At 42.7% G+C, this 25,061-nt stretch overlaps 1 protein-coding gene across 4 annotated transcripts in view; it reads right to left on the bottom strand.

The window, feature by feature from the left end:
- Positions 1-25,061, bottom strand: part of mib2 (MIB E3 ubiquitin protein ligase 2) — a 241,273-nt gene that overhangs the window by 9,180 nt on the left and 207,032 nt on the right. For all 4 annotated transcript variants that reach the window (XM_080214947.1, XM_080214950.1, XM_080214948.1 and 1 more), the window contains exons 13-17: positions 19,271-19,425; positions 12,558-12,684; positions 6,787-7,011; positions 2,704-2,882; positions 372-547 (exon numbers count right to left, since the gene is read on the bottom strand). In XM_080214947.1, the coding sequence (XP_080071073.1) occupies positions 372-547; positions 2,704-2,882; positions 6,787-7,011; positions 12,558-12,684; positions 19,271-19,425 (862 nt within the window). The remainder of the gene's footprint in view (positions 1-371; positions 548-2,703; positions 2,883-6,786; positions 7,012-12,557; positions 12,685-19,270; positions 19,426-25,061) is intronic.

Below are 25,061 nucleotides of genomic sequence, written 5' to 3' on the forward strand. Positions count from 1 at the left end.
CAGGGAATAAAGACTCAAATTATAAGGATGCTGTTGGTAACACGGTGGCATAGTAATTAGCACTGCTGCCTCACAGCGCCAGCGACTCAGGTTCGAATCCGGCTTGGCTCACTGTCTGTGTGGAGTTTGCACATTCTCCCTGTGTCTGTGTGGGTTTCCTCCCACAGTTGATTGGCCATGGAAAATCATCCCTTAACGTCAGAGGGATTAGCAGGGTAAATACATGGCATTAAAGGGATAGGGCCTGGGTGGCATCGTGGTCAGTGCAGACTCGATGGGCCAAATGGCCGCTTCTTCACTGTAGGGATTCTATTCTAGCACACTGAAACAGACACAGTTTGGAGTTCACCGGTAGAGATTGCAGACTGTACCTTCACATACTACAGTGTGTTGACAGGGTGCAAACTGAACCAGCAAGGATAGCTCCGAACACACCAAACACTCAGCAGGACCTGCTGATACAGGCAGTAAAAGATTCGTCATGGTATTTGGAGTGGTATGGACTCGCCGCAGAACTGTCGTCCCTCCTGACTGCAGCTGTGATCCCCTGAAACAGAGAGAGAGAAGATTAAAGGACATTTCTTATAGGAATTTTGAAACAAAGTGCCTCATTTCTGCCACCTCTCCCTTATGTTCACCGTATGGCTCCTTGGGCAGCACAATCATGTCAGGGCAGACACAGTCAGCAACTTCTTGATGGTTCTTTCATGATTATCCCAGCGATCGGCCATAAGACAATGCCAAGTGTGCCCATCACTTTGGTACACTCACCTGGTGACGCCGGATTTGTAAATTCATCGACTGTGGAATCCAACTTTTGGCAACTGTAAGGTGAGTTTGTGGGAAGCGGATGGGTGGGTGGTGGTTGAGATAGTGGGGGGAGTTGCGGATCAATAGGGAACAGCGCTTTATAAATTACAAACAGAAGACTGTGTAGTGCTTATTATAAAAACTTCATGTGTGCACATTTGCCCCAAGAATTCCAAGCATCATAAACCAATCAAAATTTTCATGGCGCATTTGTGAAAAAGATAGAAAGATTTAAATGTAGCATTAGGAACCTACAGGAAAAACTCCACAATCTCACGTACTGAAGCTACGTAAGCCTCTTAACTGATCTTCTTGAAAAGAACACCAAGATTCTGAACTCAGTTTGTAAATCATTCGATATTTTTGGCCTTAAGGAAACAATTTTCCTTCAAAAGGTGGCAAATGCGATGCATTACACAGTTCAAAAGTCCTATTCTGAATAAATACTGCTTCTGCTAATTTACTGTGAACAATATCATAGGTGATTTGCCTGTAATAATTTTATTAAAAGCAATGGCTTAGGTTTTCCAATTGCAACAGCGAGGGGGATCCTTTTCTGTAACTGGGTTACTGTCTGTGTAACAATCAGAAAAGGTAGACCAGCTTGGCTGGAGCGCATTGCCTGCCCATCACACTTCCAAGTGTCACATTCAGTTTTGTGTGTCACACTTTGAAGTATAAAAAAACCAAAATAACTCTTGAGGACACAAGACGGTAAAGGCAGGTCATCTGCATTCTCAGATATGATATTAACTCACCCAGTGTTTACTTAATGGCAAGTAGACTTTGTAACTTCAAAGGAACACCCATTCTAGGAGAATAATAAGACTTTATGTGGTATAATGTTTCTGTGTTATAAAACACCGTATCTTCTGACAAGCACCATGACACGCGCGTGCACAGTGCACAGTAAATTTTACTGACTCCTTGAAGTTGAAACATGCTGCCCTTCATTTCTATATTAGAGTTTGACAACAGCAGAACTTTGCAATTCATCCCAGCTATTTGGTTTCAATGGAAGGAGAGGCATATATGGGTTTTTCCATGGGAGGCAAGTTCTAACAACAGTTTAAAATACAGTCACAGATTTAATTAAAGGCCTGTGTTGTCCAATCCCCTGCCACTGATAGAAATAGTGCAGCCTGGAATGTTTGACGGTAAAATTCATATAATTTAACTAATTGAGAGGCTGTAACCTAATCACAGGCTAACACATTTTAAAATAAAACTTAAAAGACAGCACAGAAAAAATTAATTGATATAACAACTGAGTAAATTTCTCATTGTTAAAAAATGTATTGCCATGAATAAAATTGTAACGTTATGAGTTTGACAATGATTTTTTTGTTTTCTGCTTATGTTTGGATTCAGTGGCCCAGTTATTGGGCACCATCTTCGCCTTGCCCAGTTTCCTCGTGCGAGTTTAAACTGTGGATGTTGGCAGCATATTTGACTACAGATGCATCACAGCTGAGTCCAGTTCTGTCCACACACAGATATAATCATAAATGGAAACCTTGGCAGTAACCCTCTGCCCCCTTCCCAGTCCTGTAGCACAGACATTAACCATCTCAGTTCCGCACCAGTCAGTGACATTGGGAGTAGTCTGGGACAAGGGAGGAACAAATATATACACAAAGAAAACTAGTTACACTTGTGGTTTAAAAGCCCAGCTGAATGATAATCGCCAGCCAAAACTAGCAACATGCAGCTGCTAAGCTTCTAAAGCAAGGATAGCTCACCTCTTTTTTCGATACTTTATCCACTCTCATGGTGTATAACGAGATTAATGCAATGAGTACTTTTAAAGTTGGTTAAGAGCTGAATGCACTCAAAGACCAAAATAATTATCTCAAAGTAAATGATACAAGTTTTTAGATATTGCTACTTTACCTGAATTTCTCTGCAAAACTTTTGACCATCTGTATTATCCTGCCATTTGTGACCAGATCGAGAGGTGTTTTGCCTTTGTAGTTGGTGTAGTTAATGTCTGCTCCATCCTGGGCCAGGAAGCAGGCAATGGCAGCACCCACATTAAGATCACTAGATCCCAGTAACCCAGAAGTCTGCAACTAAGGAGCAAAGAAACAAAGTCAAAGTTGAGGGCTTTAACAATAAAACCAACAGTGAGGCTATTAACACTCGCCATTATCAATGCAAAAATGGTACAGCAAATTGAGGCGCAGAGGAAATGCTGAGTTAAATACCAATATCCAAAGATTGCTATAGGGACATAAATGACAACAGGAGTGGACCATATGGCCCATCCAGCCTGCTCTGCTGTTCAATACCATCGTGGCTAATCTTCAGCCTCATCTTGGTGTTCCCCGCCTGTTCTTCATATTCCTCGATTCCCTGACAAAAAAATCTGTCCATCCCAACCTTACACAGGTTGAAAAGTGAAACATTTATAATTCTCTTGGAAAGGTGCCTCCAGAGTTCACAACCCTTTGAGTTTCTCCTCATCTCAATCCTAAATGATCAGTCCCTTACGAGATTGTGCCTACATGTTCTAGGTTCTACTTCGGTTAGATCAATTCTCATTCTTCTAACCTCCAGAGAATACACACCCAATTTATTCAGCCTCTCATCATAGGACAACCCTCTCACCCCAGGAATCTATTTAGGGAAATAAAAACAAACACTGCGGATGCAGGAAATCTGAAATAAAATAAAAATGTGAAAAATCGCAAAAACTCAGTCTGCAGGTGCAGCAGGCGATCAAGAAGGTGCATGGATTGTTGGCCTTTATCGCGAGGGGGATGGAGTATAAAAGCAGTTGATCTAACCAAAGTAGAAACAGAAATAGAACCTAGGTCTTGCTGCAACTGTACAGGGTACTGGTGAGGCCGCAGCTGGAGTACTGTGTGCAATTTTGGTCCCCTTATTTGCGAAAGGATATATTGGCCTTGGAGGGAGTACAGGGAAGGTTCACCAGGTTGATACCAGAGAGGAGGGGGTTAGCTTATGAGGGGAGATTGAGTAGATTGGGCCTGTACTCATTGGAGTTTAGAAGGCTGAGGGGTGATCTTACAGAGACATATAAGATAATGAAGGGGCTAGATAGGGTAGAAGCAGAGAGATTCTTTCCACTTAGAAAGAAAACAAGAACTAGAGGACACAGCCTCAAAATAAGGGGGAGGTCAGTTTAGAACAGAGTTGAGGAAGAACTTTCAGAGGGTAGTGAATCTGTGGAATTCTCTGCCCATTGAAGAGGTGGAAGCCACCTCGTTGAATATGTTTAAGTCTCAGGTAGATAGATTTCTGACTGATAAGGCAATTAAGGGTTATAGGGAGCAGGCGGGTAAGTGGAACTGAACCACTTTCAGATCACCACGATCTTATTGAATGGCGGGGCAGGCTCGAAGGGCTAGATGGCCTACTCCTGCTCCCATTTCTTATGTTCTTAAAAAGCTCAGCAGGTCTGACAGCATCCATAGAGAGGGAGTTAACGTACAGTCTGATGTGATTCTTCTTCAAAATTATTAGGTTTTGAAGAGTCATACATACGGACTCGAAACATTAACTCTGTTTCTCTCTCCACAGATGCTGCCAGACCTGCTGAGTCTTTCCAACACTTTCTGTTTTATAGCAATTTAGTGAACCTTGGCTGGATTGTCTTCAATGCAAGTATATAATTACTTAAATACGGAGATTCAGTATTCCAGATGCAGGCTCGCCAAAACCCTGTTCAAATGTAGCAAAACTTCCATATTCTTGTACTCCGGTCCCTTGCAATAAAAGCCAACATGCCACATACCACCACAACACATCTTCCCCTCACTCCACGTGTCAGCATTCTGCAGGGACCGTTCTTTCAGGGACACGCTGGTCCACTCCTTCACCACACCCAACATCTCACCACTGTCAATGGCACCTTCCCATGCAATCGGAGAAGGTGCAATACCTGTCTCTTCAACTCCTCCCTGCTCACCATCCCAGGTCACAAACGCTCTCTTCATGTGAAGCAGTGCTTCATATGCACCGCCTCTAATCTGGTCTTTGGCATTTGCGGCTCCCAATGTGGTCTACTCTACATCAGAGAGACCAAACGCAGACCGCGTGACCACTCTGCTGAACAGATTTAGTCTGTCTGCAAGCAGGACCCAGACCTTCTTGTTGCCTGCTCTCCTGTTCCAATGTCCATCCTTGACCTTTTGTAATGTTCAAGTGAAGCCCAACACAAACTAGAGGAACAACACCTCATCTTCCATGTAGGCAGTTTATAGCCTTCCAGACTGAACATGGAGTTCAACAACTTCAGAGCATGAACTCTCCCCTCCGTCCCATTTCCATTCATTTTATTTCATTTCTTCTGCTCTCAGCCTTTATCATCACCTTACACATTCCCTTTGTCCAGTTACAGCACCCCCCAATCCTTACAGTATAAATCTTGTCCTATTTTCTTTCTCTTTAGCTCTGACGAAGAGTCACCCAGACTCGAAACATTGACTATTCTCTCTCCACAAATGCTGTCAGACCCACAGAGATTTTCCAGCATTTTCTGATTTTGTGCCATGTACCTTGCTTGTTGTTTGCTGTACCTGCATGTTAACTTTGCGTTTCTTGCCCCTGATCAGCCAAATCTCTCTGAACTTCAACACTTAACAAGTTTCGTTCCTTTTAAAAAATATTCTGCTTTTCTATTCTTACAATCTATAATCTATATTCCATCTGCTCACACAACTAACCAGTTTGGATATCTTTTCAGCCCATGTCCTCCTCAGTTTGCATTCCCACCTAGCTTTGTATCAGCAGAAAAGCTTTAACTTCACATAATTAGCATTTACTATCTGCCTCACCATTGAAATGCACTGAATATTGCTGCAATTGTGTGATAGGATAAGTACCTTTTTTTGATTTGGCATTTGTTAATTATAGCCAATCAACCGCTCTGAAAATTTACTTTAACTGCGAAGTCATGTTCCTGCAGGTATTAGGTGCTGTCGAAGATTTTTAAAATGTAAAATTTAACATCTTCACTTTTTAAAAAACTTTTCCCTTCCCTTAATCTTTCCTCTTTCAGCACCCACTTTGACAATGCATTCACTCTCTTTAATTCACCCTCTTAGCCCTGTTTATTTCTCAATCCTACAGGTTAAGGAGATACTGTCTGGTTGCCTTTCCACTTGGGGCCCAGATGTCCAGTTTCCCTCGCTACAGCATCATCAGCAATTTAATGGTGAAATATTCCTGAGCTTATGAGAGCTGAGGCAAAACTTGCCAACGGCAGACTTTGATATCCTGTTTCAGCAGCATCTGACCCACTAAGGTCATGCAGCAGTGATCTTGCAGATGATTACAAAATATCCAATAATAATACTAAATTTAATAGTTAATTAAATCAGTGACTGGAAATGGCTGACTATTTTATATCTTATTTCACTGTACTCAAGTTTATAAGCGCAGGAAAGGAGGAGGCAACAAAATAAACTCACTTAGAGGTTCTATTTTATCCTATGAAGCAAAATGTATAATCTGAAAGTAAACCTAAATTTCAGCTGGAATATGGAAAAGTCAGGTGGATTTGTAATGGCTCTGGTTGATCTTTCCAGAAACAATCATACAGTAAATTTTACTAATAAGCCAAAATACCTCGGTAGCCCCACTGCATCAGCCTGTCCCTTAATGGATGCTCTTAGCACCTTTCTCAGCCTTTATCATCACCTTTCACATTCTCTTTGTTCAATCACAGCTCCCCCCAAACCCTCCCCCACACTTACAGAATAAATCTTGTCTTATTTTCTGTCTTTAGCTCTGATGAAGGATCATCAAGACTCAAAACGCTGGCTCTATCCTCTCTCCACAGATGTTGCCAGACCTACTGAGATTTTCCAGTATTTTCTGTTTTTGTGCCACATGCCTTGAGTTTAACATACAGGAACAGATTCCAAATGTTTTGTGTAAGTATATTTTAAAGTAAATACATTCCCATTATCGGCCTGAGCACTCCTATTCTGGTCTTTTTAAACATACATTTGCATACAGTGAGCTGGCTTCGCCTTCCCTCGATGCCATGGTGGTTGCCAGCTCCTGTCGACATAGTGCCACATGCATTGCGGTATCACCATCTTCATCCTCTGCATTCACATCACAGCCTTCATTCACCAAGAGCTGGACCATGTCAGTGTGACCCTGCGTAACGGAAAGCTGCAACGGGGTCTGATTCCGATTGTTCCGAACATTAATCTCGCATCGACCCTGCGGAGAGGAAAGGATGATAGCGATCTTTCAATCATGCGGCATTCATCAATTTATAACTTACGCAATAACGTCTCTGGTGCTGATCTGCCATCTTGCAACTAATCCAAACATGGCAGGGCACGAACATCAGCACTGAGCTGTGAACGTGATGCTTGAAACCCAAATCCACATGCTGACAGGCAAAGATGACGTGAATAGACTATTTCACCGCAACCACAGGCACAGAACTGGAGGACAGCGTTAAAGTGAATAGTAGAGGTTAGAAAATAAGCAATCATAGAATCCTACAGTGCAGGAGGAGGCCATTCAGTCTAATGGGTCTGCACCGACCACATTCCCACCCAGACCCTATCCCCATAACCCGACATATTTACCCTGTAGTCCCCCGACGCTAAAGGGCAGTTTGGCACGGCCAATCCACCTAATCAGCAGTCTTTGAACATCAGAAGCGTGGTTTGAAAAACGTGCAAAATTTCATTTAAAAAAATGAGCGAGAGAAATAAAAAGCTTCATAATTCTGAGATCTCGAGAAAAATTAAATTTAATGATGTGACATCTCAGTGAGCATGCAGGGAAGAGGAAAAGCATATCAGAACGTGTGGGAGTGGGGTGGGAGGGATGGTTTGTGCAATGGCCATCGTGATAATACCCAATATCTAGAGATAGTAAGATAGTGAGGGAGAGGGGAGGTGTAAAAGGTAGATGAGAAAATCATCAGGTGATGAGCTTTTCCTTATATCCTGCCTACACAAGAGAGATATCAAAAAGACCTACAGGAATGGCACTCAAACCTTTGTAGAGATGGGAAAGGCAAAGCAAAAATACAGAAAAGAACCACCAATTGTGTGCAAGTTTGTCTCGAGCTTCAAAGCTCACATTCTAACACTACGTCAAGTTGCAGCGTTTAACTGCTGCAGATTGAGGAACAGTGAAATTAGAACGTGTTGGACTGAAATCATTCAACTCAACTTAAACTTTTGCTAATTATGTCTGAAGGATTTGATCTGGAATCTGAAGAAAGTTCCTGGTGAATTGTATGGATTTGTGTGGGTGTACTGGTGGGAAGCTACAGCATTCGTTATGTAAAGCCCACACTTTAGAATAACAATGATCAGCTTAAAGCTGTCTTGTTCACTGGCATAAATCAATGTCCATGGATTGTAGTTATGCCTCAGGAACAGAGTCTGCTCTGCACAATATTCCAATTTACGACTCAAATTGCAGTATAACGATACTGAGAACTTGCTGTAAGACCATAAGACACAGCAGCAGAATTAGGCCACTTGACTGATCCAAGTCTGCTGCGCCATTCAATCATGGCTGATATTTTTCCCATCCCCATAACCCCTGATCCCCTTATCAATTAAGAACCTATCTATCTCTGTCTTAAAGACATTCAATGATGTAGCCTCCACAGCCTTCTGAGACAAAGAGTTCCACAGATTCACCACTTTCTTGATTCACCATTCAAGGATCACATTCACAGCACAATGAAGAAATTCCTCCTCATCTGTTTTCAAGGATCGTCCCTTTCGTCTGAGGTTGTGGCCTCTAGTTCTAGTTTTTCCTACTAGTGGAAACATCCTCTCCACGTCCACTCTATCCAGGCCTTGTAGTATCCTACAAATTTCAATAAGATCTCCCTTCATCTTTCGAAACTCCAATGAATACAGACCCAGAGTCCACAACCACTCCTCATACGACATGATGGGGCATAGTGAAGATCCAGACTGATTATGCAATACTTTCTAAAAAAATAAGATGTAAAGTAATGTCTTTAAACATTGGGAGTTAGCTGACACATCATTGGAAATCTGTATTTCATATATTATCTGTAAGAAGTCTCTCAACACCAGCTTAAAGTTCAACAGATTTATTTGGTATCATGAGCTTTCAGAGCACTGCTCTTTCATCAGGTGAGTACAGAGTTGGGTTCACAAACACAGCATGCCATGTTTGTGAACCCAACTCTCCACTCACCTGATCAAGGAGCCGTGCTCCAAAAGCTCGTTCTACCAAATAAACCTGTTGGACTTTAACCTGGTGTTGTGAGACTTCTTACTGTGCCCACCCCAGTCCAACGCCGCATCTCCACATCATATACTATCTAACAGCTTGGATTTACAAGAAAAATGACTCACTGTCAAGATAATTAACCACAGCAAACGTTCACTTGTCCCTTTGAAAAAAATGTATCAGTTTGTAATGAGAGATGTAACAGACCAGAAAATAATGGAGTCCAACTGGATCATCCCAATTGTAGAAAATTCAAGTTTAGATCCTTCTGAATACAAAGTATTATTCAAATTGCTCACCTCAACTCACAACTCATGCATTATCATAGCAAAAAAACTCTCAATTTACGGTCAACAGATATCATTGCAAAACATGAGCTTGGCACTGGGCGGCACACTGGCACAGCAGTTAGCATTGCTGCCTTACAGCTCCAGGGACCTGGGTTCGATTCCCGGCTTGGGTTACTGTCTGTGTGGTGTTTGCACCTTCTCCCTGTGTCCATGTGGGCTTCCTCCCACACTCCAAAGATGTGTGGGTTAAGGGGATTGGCCATGCTAAATTGCCCCTTTGTCATGGGATGTGTAGGTTAGAGAGTTTAGCAGGGTAAATACGTGGGGTTTCTGATAAGGCCTTGGTGGGATTGTTGTCCGTGCAGACCTGATGGGCCGAATGGCCTCATTCTGCACTGTAGGGTTTCTACGATCCTATGGAACAAATTCTCCATGTCACGTTCAGCATTTCTCCCAGTGTAATGCTTTGCAAAGATACATCACTGTTATGTTTGATGCAAAAATAACCAAATCTGGAAAGAGCCCAGGTACCAGATCACAATTATTCCTTTAGTCTTTCAGCCATTTAAAGCATTGCCTGAAAATAACACAGCCAACAAATTCAGCAGATTGCAATTATTTGAAACATCTGCCACTGTGACGTTTTGAAGCAGAGTTTAGCCCTAAAAGGCTCACATAAACAAAGCTGATAAGAGTCACGTTCATTGAAATATACTGGCACTCTCCAAATTAAAAGCACGGGGCTTTGATTTAAGCCCAACTAATGGATGATTTATTGGAAACATTAACTCTGCTTCTCTCTCCACAAATGCTGCTAGACCCACTGAGACTTTCTCCATTTCCTGTTTGCATTCCAATGATTCCCCCTCAATGTCTGCTAATGTGCCATGCTGTGCAATCCTTTGCTTAAGATTAAGCCCAAGATGGGGTGCAAAGCTTTTTCTTGTCAGCTTGGATCTTTGTTTCTCTAATGGGGACCATGAATTGGATTCAATTGGATTCTGAGTTTGTTTTTTGTAACAAGCAACGGATTTGCAATGGAACAAAGGAATGGATTTGCATTTGCCCAGTCCACTCTGAGCACTGGCTTCATAACTTTAAAGATGAAGAAAAAAAAATAATAAAAAGAATTGATGGAGTTACTTGCAACTGATTTCCATCTATTTCTGGCCCCAGTACGTTTTAGAATCAGGAATGTCTCATGTGCTAAACTCTAATGCAATGCACCAAGTCTAACCCACCCAAAGGATAGCGAGCACCCATCTGCTAAGAGCATCAAACTCGGGTACGTAAATATTCAAAGGCTTTTGTGCTGGCACTGAGGTTTGCATCAGCTTTTGTACCACTTGTACCTCTTTCCACTACCAATATCAATATCGCCCAGTGGAAACCCGCTGAACTACTGGTGTACAAACAGATAGACGCCAGGCAGATGCCTAAAAACTGTTGTCTGGCTTCCCACAGCATCCACAGATCTGCATTTGGAGTAATAGATGAAATTATCATATTTTAGCAGAGGTCCGAGACACGAAAAGGGATATCTTTATTATAAGAGGGAACATTGAAACAGCAGATAAGAATGTACGGTTGAATTTAGAAAGGAAACTCTACAGCAGTCATTGCAATAGCCTTCAATTATCATTAATTGTGAAATATTAATAGATATCATAGAAACCCTACAGTGCAGGAAGCAGCCATTCGGTTCATCTGGAGCACCCAGAGTAAACTCAAGCAAACACGGAGCGAACATATAACTCCACACAGTTACCCAAGGCTGGAATGGAACCCAGGTTCCTGGCGCTGTGAGGCAGCAGTGCTAACACTGTGCCACTCTATAACTACAGCTGTTCAAATGATCAAATATTAAAAAGATTCATTTTCCAAAAGAGAGCAGATAATCTTTAAGAAAGTGATGGTCTAGCCTTGTAATCAACAACACTTTGATGAAACAATTTGTCTCAGAAACAAGTTGTGGTTAGGATAATCTGTGGAAATATTTTGGATTTTTAACATCATGTGATCTCTTGATCAACTGTAAAATGCCCCGTTATTCAAACATACAGACAGTGCTGTTGGGCAACATCCTGTTTATCGAAAGAAGAACATTTAAGATCTCATTTGGACAGAAGTGTGTCCATATTTGAATGGAAAATATGACAAGTGAAGTGGATGACTCTGGCTGGGCCTGTGATTCATTTTCATGTTGTTCTCAAAACACTCACAGAATAGACTTTAATCCCAAATAAATCATTCCAGACTGAACGCATCTTTTAACTTGGTGAGGACAAGCGTTGTTTTTGTTCTCCTACAAATATATTGATAGGGCAGCATCTGGTTCTAACAAAGATTTAATCGCAGCATTCAAAGGGAACTGGATAATTCCTTAAAATTCACAGGAATGTAGTGAAAAGGCAGGGAAGTAGGACCAGCTGAGTAACTCTTACAGCGAGTGGCAGACATGACAAGCCAAATGGCCTCCTTTTGTGCTGTCATCATTCTAAGGTACTACAAGACTAAATTAAAAACCATGAGAATTCTTGCAGTTATCTTGAGGGTGTAACCATGCACTGTTAGCTTTCTCACTAAACACTATGATTATAGTATAAAGCAACCAAAGATTGTGGGAAGTCACACGGGTTTATGCAGAGGAGGGGATGTTGGTAAGTGGATTCCTTTTTTTACTCAGCTACATAAATTATCTGGATACTGAAACCAAAAATAAGTTCCTCAAATTTAATGATGGCACAAAAATAAGAATAAGATGTACTAAAGACTTGCAACTTGACAAATATACAATAAAAGAACATCATTGTGATTAGTGTAAAATATTAGTCATTAAAACATGAGAGTTACTATACAATAGGTGGGACTAAGTTAGCTCAGAGAGAGCAAATATTTCATGAACACCGCAATGAAGTTACTGTGAAAATCCCCTTCTCGCCACATTCCAGAGCCTGTTCAGGGACACTAAAGGAGAATTTAGCATGGCCAAATATTCTGCACATTAAAAAAAAATCAGAACTCAACACAAATGTCACCAGAAGCACACAATGCACCAAGTTCCCAACATTGTTATTGCAACAAGAATAATCTTCAGTTCTGCATATTTCTCCAATTCTACTTCAGAACATCAACTATTAGAAACTTGCAGAAATAATTTTGCAGATACTAAAGTGCTGACGTGCGTTTGAGCAATTAAAACTGTTATAAGATGATGAAATGAAACTTGATTTCTACCTCTTTAATCAGCACTTCAGCTACTTCCTTGTGGTTGTTGAGGGCAGCAAGATGGAGAGCTGCAAAACCATCCTCCTTCTTCACATCCACCAGCTGCCTTGCTCTGGCTAGAATCTTCTCAGTGGCTCTAATAAAATATCAAATAACATGAATGTCGATGTTATTTTGAGAAGAAATGCAAAGAAGGAAACAAAATAACTCCAGGACTATTAACAAATTGAAAAGACTGAACTTTCAAGTGGGCAGCACACTGATAAGCATTGCTGCCTCTCAGCACCAGAGATCTGGGTTCAATTGCTGGCTTGGGTCACTGTCTGTGTGGAGTCTGCATGCTTTCCCTGTCTCTGCGTGGGTTTCTTCTGGGTGCTCCAGTTTCCTCCCACAGTCTGAAACATGTGCTGGTTAGATGCATTGGCCATGCTAAATTCTCCCTTAGTGTACCCTAACAGGCACCGGAGTGTGGCGACTAGGGGACTTTCACAGTAACTTCATTGCAGTGTTAATGTAAGCCTACTTGTGACACTAATAAATAAACTTAAAAACTAAATTGAAAATTAGTTGTGTAAGCAGTCAATGCAATGTCTTGATAAAATTGTAAAACCCATGTTTAAAAGAATAATATTAACATATTTATGTTGTTTTTAAATATTAATGTTGCTCTTGATCAATGTTTAATCACAAGCAGTTATCATAGAATCCCTACAGTGCAGGAGGTGGCAATTTGGCCCATCATGTCTACACTAACTCTCTGACAGAGCATCCCACCTTGAGGTCCTATCCCCATAACCTACATATTTATCCCCATTAATCCCCCCAACCTACACATCTTGAGACACTAAGGGGCAATTTATCATGGGCAATCCACCTAACCTGCACATCTTTGGAGTGTGGGAGGAAACCAGAGCACCCTGAGGGATCCCAAGCAGACACGGGGACAACATATAAACTCCACATAGACAGTGAACCAAGCCAGGAATTGAACCCAGGTCCTTGGTGCTGTGAGGCAGCAGTGTTAAGCAGCATGCCACCCTAGTTAGAGAATGTTTATACATTAATAGCTAATTTGAATGACGTAATTCTGCAGGTATAATCTGTGAAATCTGAGGCTGTACTCAACTGGCCAAATTAAACTTCTGCAACTGCAGAGTCCATGATCCTATCCAAAATAGCTGCTAAACAAGAATTTGCAAATTCATACAGAATTATCCATATATTATAATATGGTTTAATCTCAAAACCATGGCAACGCTCTTTCAGAACAGAGAACACACACTGCAGGTAAAGTGAAGGCGACAGGATGCCCTGTCATTGATCTGGCTGCTTCTCAGCTGATCCAGTGCAATACTAAAAGTGGCAATTTCAGGGTGGGATGGTGACACATTTCACATTACTGTATCACATGATTCACAGTGCGGGGGACAAACAAAATACTGGCTCATTGTCAGCAAGCATAACATATAGAGGGGGAGAACACTGGACCCATCTGAATAAAGAACTCCTTGTACTTACTGAATAAATCACGGCTTCCCAAAGATATTCACAGTTAATAAACGACTGTTTACATGCAGTCACGATGTGTTACATAGGTAAACGTGGCATTGCACACTGCAAGGGGCCACAAACAACAAAACAGCAATGACTGGTTAATCTTTCTAGGCTGATTGATTAAAGAATAAATGATGGCCAGGGGCATTTATCCAGCAGCGTGCTTCATACTGACTATATTGGCTAACGCTACAGTAATACAACGCAGAAAGTTTCAAAATAATATTTCATATTATTGCATAACAGCTGCTTTTATTGAACAAATAATTTAGAATCACAGAAATCATAGAAACCCCACAGTGCAGGAGGCGGCCATTCAGCCCATCGAGACCGTACCGACCACAATCCCACCCAGGCCCTACTCCCCATATCCCCACATATTTACTCACTAATCCCTCTAACCTACGCATCTCAGGATCTAAGGGGCAATTTTTGGCATGGCCAATCAACCTAACCCGCATATCTTTGGACTGTGGGAGGAAACTGAAGCACCCAGAGGAAACCCACACAGACACGAGGAGAATGTGCAAACTCCACACAGTGACCCAAGTCAGGAATCAAACTCAGGTCTGTGGGGCTGTGAAGCAGCAGTGCTAACCACTGTGCTACCGTGCTGTACTGTGATCTCTAAGCTTAACAAATACTATGATAAGCAGCATCAAGGAGCCTTAACAAACCTGGAATCAATGAGAATCGGGGAAAATCTGCCCACTGATTGAAGCCTTGCCTAACACAAAGGACGGTGATGTGGTGGTTGGAGGTCAATCATCTCAATGCCAGGACATTGCTGTAGGGATTCCTCAGGGGAGTGTTCTAGACCCTAACCCAATTCAGCTCCTTCATCAATGACCTTCCCTCCACCATTAGATCAGACGTGGGCAATGTTCAGCACCATTCACAACTCCTCAGATACTGAAGCCGTTTATGTCCAAATGCAGCAATACCTGGCCAATATCTAGGCTTGGATTAGTAAGTCCCTTGACATTCACTTTCTCCAACAAGACAGAATCTAATCATCTCCCCTGACATTCAATGGCATTACCATCGCTGAATCCCCACTGGACCAGTGTAATGATTGATGAAGGAAGGGCTATGGATGTTGTCTTCATGGACTTTAGTAAGGCATTTGACAAGGTCCCTCATGCCAGGCTGATGCAAAAGATTAAATCACATGGGATCAGGGGTGAACTAGCTAGATGGATTCAGAACTGGCTTGGTCATAGAAGACAGAGGGTGGCAGTTGAAGGATGTTTTTCTGAATGGACGTCTGTAATGAGTGGTGTTCCGCAGGGATTAATGCTCGGACCTCTGCTGTTTGTAATATGTAAATTACTTGGAAGAAAATGTAGCTGGTCTGATTAAGAAGTTTGCTGATAATATTAAGATTGGCGGAGTTGTGGATAGTGATGAAGGTTAGCAAGTTTTCAGATGATACTAAGATTGGCGGAGTGTGGATCGTGATGAAGATTGGCAGAGGATACAGCAGGATATAGAGAGACTGGAAAATTGGGCGGAGAAATGGCAGATGGAATTTAATCTGCACAAATGAGAGGTGATGCATTTTGGTAAATCCAGTTCAGGTGGGAGCTAAAAAATAAATGGCAGAACCATCAGGAGCACAGACACGCAGATCTGGGAGTTCAGGTCCACAGATCCTTAAAAATGGCAGCGCAGATAGAAAAGGTGGAAAAGAAAGCATACGGCATGCTTGCCTTCATTGGACCAGGCATCGCGTATAAAGGTTGACAGGTTATGTTAGTTATATAAAACATTGGTCAGGCCACTTTTGGAATACTGTATCCAATTCTGGTCACCAGAAGGATGTGGAGGCTTTGGAGCGAATGCAGAAAAGGTTTACCAGGATGTTGCCTGGTATGCAGGGTATTCGCTATGAGGACAGATTGAATAAACTGGGATTGTTCTTCCTGGAAAGATGGAGGCTGAGGGGTGACCTGATAGGAGTTTATAAAATTATGAGTGTGTGAACAGTTGGAAGCTTTTTTTCCCCCCAAGGCAGGACTGGCAATTATAAGGGGGCACAAGTTCAAGATTGGGGGGAAATGTTCAGTGGAGATGTGCGGGGTACTTTTGTTTTTTTACACAGTGGTGGGGGCCTGGAATGCACTGCCAAGTGAGGTGGTTGAGGCAGTTATGTTAGCCACATTTATCTTGATAGGCATATAGAGTCACAGAAGTTTACAGCATGGAAACAAGCCCTTTGGTCCAACTTGTCCATGCTGCCCTTTTTTTTTAAAAGCCCTAAGCTAATCCCTATTAACCTGCATTCATTTGGCCCATACCCCTCTATACCCACTGTACCCATGTAACTATCTAAAAGCTTTTTAAAAAACAAAATTGTACCCACCTCTACTACTACCTCTGGCAGTTTGTTCCAGACACTCACCACCCTCTGTGTGAAAACATTGCCCCTCTAGACTGTTCTGTACCTCATATTTATATTATAAATATGATAAATTTATATTTATCATATAAATGATAAATAACAGTGGACCTAGACTGATCCCTGAGGCACACTGCAGGTCACAGGCCTTCAGTTTGAAAAACAACCCTCTGGCTTCTGTGAAGAAGCCAATTTTGTATCCATTTAGATATCTCACCCTGGATCCCATGAGATTTAACCTAATGCAACAACCTACCATGTGGTACCTTATCAGAGGCCTTACTAAAGTCCATGTAGACAATGCTTGCCTAAATGAATACAACTCCAACAACACACAAGCTCAACACCATCCAGGAAAAGTAGCCGTTTGACTGGCAACCCACCCACCACCCTCCAACATTCACTGCCTCCAATGATGCATAGTGGCAACTGTGTGTACCATCTACAGGATGCACTGCAGCAATTCACCAAGGCTCCTTAAACAGCACCTTCCAAAGCTGTTATCTCTACCATCGAGGAGGGTAAAAGCAGCAGGTACCTGGGAACACCAGCACCTTCACGTTCCCCTCAAATCATACACCATCCTGGCTTGGAAATGTATTGCTGCTCCTTCACTGTCGCTGGGTCAAAATCGTGGAATTCCCACCCTAACAGCATTGTGGATGTACCTACACCACATGGACTGCAGCAGTTTAAGAAAGCAGCTCATCATCACATTCTCAAGGAGAATTAGGAATGGGCAATAAATATTGACCTAACCAAGCTAGTGGCACTCACATCCACGAGTGAACTTTCTAAAAAAAAAACCACTGATGTTACATTGTAAAAAGCGCCTTTATAGAAAATGTGGAAGAATTTAAAGGTGTCAACATGGATTTCTACAAAGCCTTTGATAAAGTCCCAGATGAGACACTTGTAAAGGCGGCAAATGCACATGGGATACGCGGTATTTGATAAAGTGGATCCAAAATTAGCTCAGTTGTCAGCGACAGAGGGTGATGACAGAAGGCTGCTTTAGCGACTGGAAGCCAGTGTCCAGTGGAGTACACAGGGATCTGTGTTGGGTCCCCTATTATTCCCCATTTAAATAAATGACATTTATGGGGGCTAGGGTTAGTAAGTTTGCGAATGACAGAACGATTGGCTGGGTGGTTAACAGTGAGGCGGAATGTCTTGGGCTACAGGAAGATATAGGTTAGATGGCAGGTAAGTGGCAGATGGAATTTAAGGCTGAAAAATGTGAGGTGATACACTTTTGAAGGAGCAATTTGATAAGAAAGTACTCAATGAATTGCAGGACACTAGGAAGTTCTGAGGAACAAAGGGACCTTGATGTGTTTGTTCACAGTTCTCTGAAGGTGGAAGGACATGTTAATAGGGTGGTGAAAAAGTTTATCTCAATCGAGGCAGAGATTACAAAAGCAGGGAAGTCATGCTGGAGTTGTACAGAACTTGGGTGAGACCACGGCTAAAGTACTGTGTGCAGTTCTGGTCACCACACTATAGGAAGGATGTCATTACACTGGAGGGGGTGCAAAGGAGATTCACCAGGTTGTTGCCTGGGATGAAATATTTAAGTTATGAAGGGAGGTTGAATAAGCTTGGCTTGCTTTACTGTATGTGTCGATATGCGCAATCTTCTTGGAGATCCTCTCCACTTGGATCCGGCAGTTTGCGGTGTTGATGGTAGTCATGATATGAAGATGCCACATCTTCACATCATTGCTTTAGTGTAGCAGAGGGTGGATAGGGAACAGCGGTCCCCCTTAGTGGAAGGGTCAGTTACAAGAAGACGTAGTTGCAAGGTAAGAGGTAGGAGGTTTGGTTGGGGGGGGGGGGATGCGAGTAAAACGTTTTTAACCCAGAAGATGGTGATGGTCTGGAATGCACTGCCTGGAAGGTAATAGAGGTAAGAAGTATCTGGATGAGCACTTAGAATCATGAAGGTTTACATCATGGAAACAGGTCCTTCAGCCCAACCTAGACACGCCACCCCTTTTATTAAACCCCGAAGCTAGTTCCAATTGCCTGCTTTTCTTTCTTATCCCTCTATACCCATCTTACCCATGTAACTGCGTAAAGGCTTTTTAAAAGACAATTGTACCTGCCTCTACTACTGCTGCTGGCAGCTTATTTCAGACACTCACCACCCTGTGTGAAAAAATTGCCCCTCTGCATCTCTCCCCTCTCACCTTAAACCTATGCCCTCTACTTGTAGACTCCCCTACCTTTGGGAAAAGATATTGACTATTGAGCTGATCTATGCCCCTCATTGTTTTATAGATCTCTATAAGATCACCCCTCAGCCTTCTACACTGCAGAGAAAAAAGTCCTCGACTATCCAGCCTCTCCTTATAACTCAAACCACCATGTCCCGGTACTATCCTAGTAAATCTTTTCTGCACTCTTTCTAGTTTAATAATATCCTTTCTATAATAGGATGACCAGAACTGCACACTTGGCACATCATAACATTTAAGGTTATGGGCTAAGTGCTGGTTAATAGGATTAAATAGGTAGGTTAGGTGTTTCTCGCAGGTCGGTGCAGATTCAATGGGCTGAAGGGCCTGTTCTACACTCTGAATCGGTAACTCTGCAATCCCGATTAACATTTGGAACTCTTGTATTTCGGGAATAACGTGGAAGCTATCTGGGATTGCAGTATGTGCCCTGTAATGTTTTTGGATTAGTGATTGTAAGTTCTTTACATTGCATATTGCACAATATTTACAAAGACGAATTTGCAATACATTCTGCCAGTTCTTACAGTTTGTTGCCTTTTAAGGCTGCGTGGTGAAGCAAGTTGAAACCACGATTATTTTGTTGAGTGAAGTCAATGTTCGGCACCTCTGTCAGGATCTCAATGATGTCTCTATAATCTTTCGCAATTCCATCATGCAAAGGGGTGTCTCCATATGAATCCTGGAAAGGTCAAAACAGCAGAACTGAGGATAGGTTCACCAAACCCCCACATTTAATTGATTCAAAAAATGTCTGTGGTTAGCCTTTCGCACCAACTTGACACAAATGAGATAGAAATTGTGGGTTTGGAAGTTGCTGCTGAAGGAACCTTGGTGAGTTTGTGTAAGGTTCCTTGTAGATAGTATTAGATTTGATTTATTATTGTCACATGTATTAACACAGTGAAAAGTATTGTTTCTTACGTGCTATACAGACAAAGCATACCCTCCATAGAGAAGGAAAGGAGAGAGTGCGTAATGTAGTGTTACAGTCATAGCTAGGATGTAGAGAAAGCTCATCTTAATGCAAGGTAAGTCCATTCAAAAGTCCAACAGCAGCAAGGAAAAAGCTGAGGTCATGTACCAACTCGGTTGGTACATGATCTCAGATTTTTGTATCTTTTTCCCAACGAAAGAAGGTGGAAGAGAGAATGTCCAGGGTGCATGGGGTCCTTAATTATGCTTGCTGCTTTACCAAGCAGCAGGAAGTGTAGACAGAGTCAACAGATGGGAGGCTGGTTTGCGTGATAGACTGGGCCACGTTCACGACCTTTTGTAGTTCCTTGCAATCTCGGGCACAGCAGGAGCCATACCAAGCTGTGATACAACCAGAAAGAATGCTTTCTATGGTGCATCTATAAGAGTTGGTGAAAGTCGTAGCTCACATGCCAAATTTCCTTAGCCTTCTGAGAAAGGAGAGGCATTCGTGGGTTCTCTTAACTATAGTGTTGGCATGGGCTATCAGGACAGGTTGTTGGTGATCTGGACACCAAAAACTTAAAGTTCTCGACCCTTTCTACTTCGTACGCACCGCTGCCACTTTTCTTTGGTGGAGGGAGGGAGTGAATGTTGGTGGAGGGAGTAGCAATCAAGCAGGTTGCTTTGTCCAGAATGGTGTTGAGCTTTGAGCACCGCTGAATCTGCACTCATCCATGCAAGTGAAGAACATGTCATTACACTCCTGTCTTGTGCCTTGTAGATGGTAGACAGGCTTTGGGGAGTCAGGAGGTCACTTACCCACTACAGGGTTCCTAGCCTTTGACCTGCTCTGGTAGCCACAGTATTTAAATGCCGAGTCCAGTTCAGTTCCTGGTCAATGGTAACCATCAGGATGTTGATGGTAGGGGATTCAGTGATGAATTCATCATTAAGTGTCAGTGGGTGATGGTTAGATTCTTTCTTGTTGGAGATGATCATTGCCTGGCATCTGTGTGACACGAATGTTACTTGCCACTTAGATATTGTCCAGGTCTTGCTTCATTTGGTCATGGGCTGCTACAGTATCTGAGGAGCTATGAATGATGCTGGACATTGTATAGTTATCAACAAACTGATTTATGATGCCAGAAGGTCATTGATGAAGCAACTGAAGATGGTTGGGCCTAGGACACTATTCTGAGGGACTTCTGCAGAGATGTCCTGGGGCTGAGATTATTGACCTCCGTGACCATCACGCTTTGTGCCAGATATGACTCCAACCAGTGGAGAGTCTTCCTCCTGATTCTCATTGACTCTAGTTTGCCAGGGCTCCTTGATGCCACACTCATTCAAATGCTGTCTTGATGTCAAGTGCAGTCAGTCTGACCTCACCTCTCGAATTCAGCTCTTTTGTCCATGTTTGAACCAAAGCTGTAATAAGCTTAGGAGCTGAGTGACCCTAGCAGAACCCAAACTGTGCATCCACATACAAGACATACCTGGGCAGTTTTCCACATTGCCAGGTAGATGCCAACGTTGTAGCTGCACTGGAACAGCTTGGCTAGGGGTGCGGCAAGGTCTGGAGCACAAGTCTTCAGGGGCATTGCCAGAATGGTGTCAGTGCCCATGCAGTATCCAGTATCTTCCACTGGGTGGCACAGTGGTTAGCTCTGCTGCCTCACAGCACCAGGGACCCAGGTTCAATTCCGGCCTCGGGTCACTCAGGGAGTTTGGACTTTCTCCCCGTGTCTGAATGAGTTTCCTCTGGGTGCTCCGATTTCCTCCCACAGTCCGAAAGGTGTGCGGGTTAGGTTAATTGGCCATGTTAAGTTGGCCCTGGTATCGGGGGATTAGCAGGGTACATATGTGGGGCTGTGGGAGTAGGACCTGGGTGGGATTGTGGTTGTGCAGACTTGATGGGCCAAATGGCCTTCTCCACTGTAGGGATTCTTCAGCTGTTTTTTAGTATCACATGAAGTGAATAAAATTGGCTAAAGACAGACATCTGAGATTCTGGGGACCTCAAGGGAGGTTATGATGGATCATCCACTCAATACTTCTGGCTGAAGATTGTTGCAAATGCCTTATCTTTTGAACTGATGAGCTGGGCCCCTCCATCATTGAGGACGGGGAAATTTGTGGTGCCCCCTCCTCCAGTGAGTTGTTTAATTGTCCATCACCATTCACGGCTGGATTTGGCAGGACAGCTTAAATCTCATCTATTGGTTGTGGGATCGCTTAGCTCTGTCTACGGCTTGCTGCTTAGGACTACTTGTGTGCCAACAGCTTGTGTTATAGCTTCACCAGGTTGACATCTTATTTTTAGGTATGCCTGGTGTTACTCCAATAATGCCCTCGTGTGCTCATGAGATGCAGGGTTGATTCCCTGGCTTGCTGGTAATGGTAGAATGGGGATCTCCCGGGCCATGAGGTTACAGATTGCGGTTGAGTACAATTCTGCTGGTGTTGATGACTCACAGCACCTCACAGATACCCAAGCTCTGGTCTTTCACTCCCAGTATCAGGCTTCTCATTCGCCCTCACACAAAATCTTGCAGTCTCAGTGGTGAGGGTGAGCGAGCGCTGAGCATCCTGAGACCAGGAGTGAGCTACCTCACTCACTCACCCAAATATTCATCCTCATTTCACACTTCATTTTTGGGCTCAGGAAGCTGTTCCTTCTCCACATTCAGTTTTTAAAAAATTGATGTTTAATGTTGTGTCAAACTTTATCATTCTGAATTCTGTTCATCCCCCCCACCTCGAGTGAAATAAAAAATGTTGAAATGTGGCTCCCCATGCGAATAGGTTGGATAAACCTGGCTCGGTGCAATCCTGCTGCTTACAGCTCTCATTCTCCACAATCATTCACACATTTGTCAGGTATGTATGAGTGGATCACATGATGTACACTGCAAACCAAAAACTCATTGATGTGCAGTTTGACATGTTTAATTATATTGGTGGGAATGTTTGAGGAGCTTTGATATCCTTGACAGCGCTTTCCAGTGATGAATGCTTAGTGATTAATTGATAGATTAACGTTTTGAATGCCAAGAAAAGGATGAAGACCATATTTAAATTATTCAGATGACAACTATTCTCATTCCCGTGCACTCAGGGCTGATTAATGATGGCCTGGAGCCCAGCTCTCAAACTGAAGTATCGTTAAGCAAGTTTTTTTTTATACAGAGGGTGGTGGGTGCCTGGATCTCGCTGCTGGGGGAGGTAGTGGAAGCGGACACGATAGTGACTTTTAAGAGGCATCTGGACAATACATGAGTAGGATGGGAATAGAAGGATATGGTCCCCAGAAGGGGAGGGGGTTTTAGTTCAGTCGGTGCAGGCTTGGAGGGCCAATGGGCCTGTTCCTGAGCTGTAATTTACTCTGTTCTTTTAAAAAGAGAAGGTAGCTCTGCCCTCTTGTTTTGAGAGCCTATGATCATATCAAGGCCAGCCTAATCCCTTCACTCTGTAGCCTGCAAAGTGAAATTAATTTGGGAAATTTGCTAATGGGCATGAAACCATAGCACATAACTGTTCACAATTTAACTAAAAAAAGTGTTCAGATGTTACCAATTTTACCTCAAGGGTAGTTTATGATATGGCATTCCATGTTGCAATAATATTACATCTCACCAGTCAATAGAAATAATTTTGCACAATATGCCCCAAGTGTAAAATAAGGACAGGTTAATAATATATTTCTAATGAAGACAGTACGGCTTGTGCAAGTGAAATCCCAACTGTGTTTATCCAAATTTCACCAGCAAGATGGGTGTGCTCTTAGACTGATTATCTTAACTGTAGCAGGAAAACTCAATTTCATAGAATCACAGAATCCCTACAGTTCAGAAGGCGGCCATTCGGCCCATCGAGTCTTAACGACCACAATCCCATCCAGGCTCTATTACCGCAAGCCCACACATTTACCCTGCCAATCCGCTGCCACTAGGGTCAATTTAGCGTGGCCAATCAACCTAACCTCTTTAGAGTGAGGGGGGAAATCGGAGCACCAGGAGGAAACCTATGCAGAAACGGGGAGAATGTGCAAACTCCGCACAGACGGTGACCCAAGGCTGGAATTGAACCTGGGACTCTGGCACTGAGAGGCAGCAGTGCTAACCACTGTGCCACCATGCTGCCCCTTTTATTCATAACACTTGAACATTAATTATCAATTCAGCTGGATATAATTTTACACTTTAGCCAGAGACTGTTTTTACTGCCATTACTCTGGCTTTTCCCCCACTTTGCCTAGGTTATGGAGGGAAGAGGGTGGAAATTGCAGAGGCACTGCCATAATTTTTCAGTCTTGGGGGCTGGTGTCAGACTGGAGAATTGCGATAGTTTAATAAACCCTTGTTTAAAAAAGGAGTGTAAAGCTAAGCCCAGCCTGTTCAACTTCAGTGGTGGGGAAACTGCTAGAAACAATAATTTGGGTCAAAATTAATAGTCACATGGATAAGTGTGTTAAATTAAAGGAAGCCAACATGGATTTCTAAAGGGGAAATCCTGATTAAGTAACTTGGCGTTTTTTTGAGGAGGTAACAGAGAGTCAATCATAGCAATGTTCTTGATATGGTCTACATGGACTTCCGGAAGGAATTTATTACAGTGCCACATGGAATGAGAGAGACAATAGCAACATGGGTATAGAATTGAGAGCGACAGGGAACAGAGCAATGGCTAATGGATGCTTTTCATGCTGGAAGGAGGTTTGTAGTGGAATTCTTTTTGTATTGGGACCCTTGCTTTTAATGACCCAGATTTGATGTACAGAGCACAATTTGAAAGTTTGCTGCCTTGGAAGCATTATGAGCTATGAGGAGGATACTGCAGAACTTCAAAAGGACATAGAGACAAGTTAGTAGAATGGGCGGACAAGATAGAACTCAAGCAGAAATGTGAAGTGATTAATTTTAGTAGAAAGAATGTGGAGAGAAAATATAAAAATAAATTCTAAAAAGGGTGCAGAAGCAGGAGATTTGGGTACATGTGTGCATAAGTCATTGAAGGCTGCAGGCATACAGCATCCTGGACTTTATAAATCAGGGCATAGAGTACAAGAGCAAGGAGATTATGTTGAATTTGTAAAAGACACTAAATCAGCCTCAGCTGGGTATTATGTCTTGTTCTGAGTGCTGCGCTTTAGGAAAGATGTGAGGGAATTGGAGAGAGTACAGAAACGATTCACGAGAATGTTTCCAAGGATGAGGAACTTCAGTTATGAAGATAGACTGGAGTTGGGACTGTTTACCTTGGAGAAGGCAGAGATTTATAGAATTCTTCAAAATCATGGAGAATCTGGACAGAGTAGATAGGGAAAAACTGCTCCCACTTGTGAAAGAAATCCCCATTAAAGAAGGCGCAGATGTGAAGTATTTTGCAAAAGAAGGA

The sequence above is a fragment of the Carcharhinus amblyrhynchos genome, chromosome 30 (assembly GCF_965287045.1).
Source record: "Carcharhinus amblyrhynchos chromosome 30, sCarAmb.v2.hapA, whole genome shotgun sequence".
In the NCBI taxonomy this organism is placed as follows: domain Eukaryota; kingdom Metazoa; phylum Chordata; class Chondrichthyes; order Carcharhiniformes; family Carcharhinidae; genus Carcharhinus; species Carcharhinus amblyrhynchos.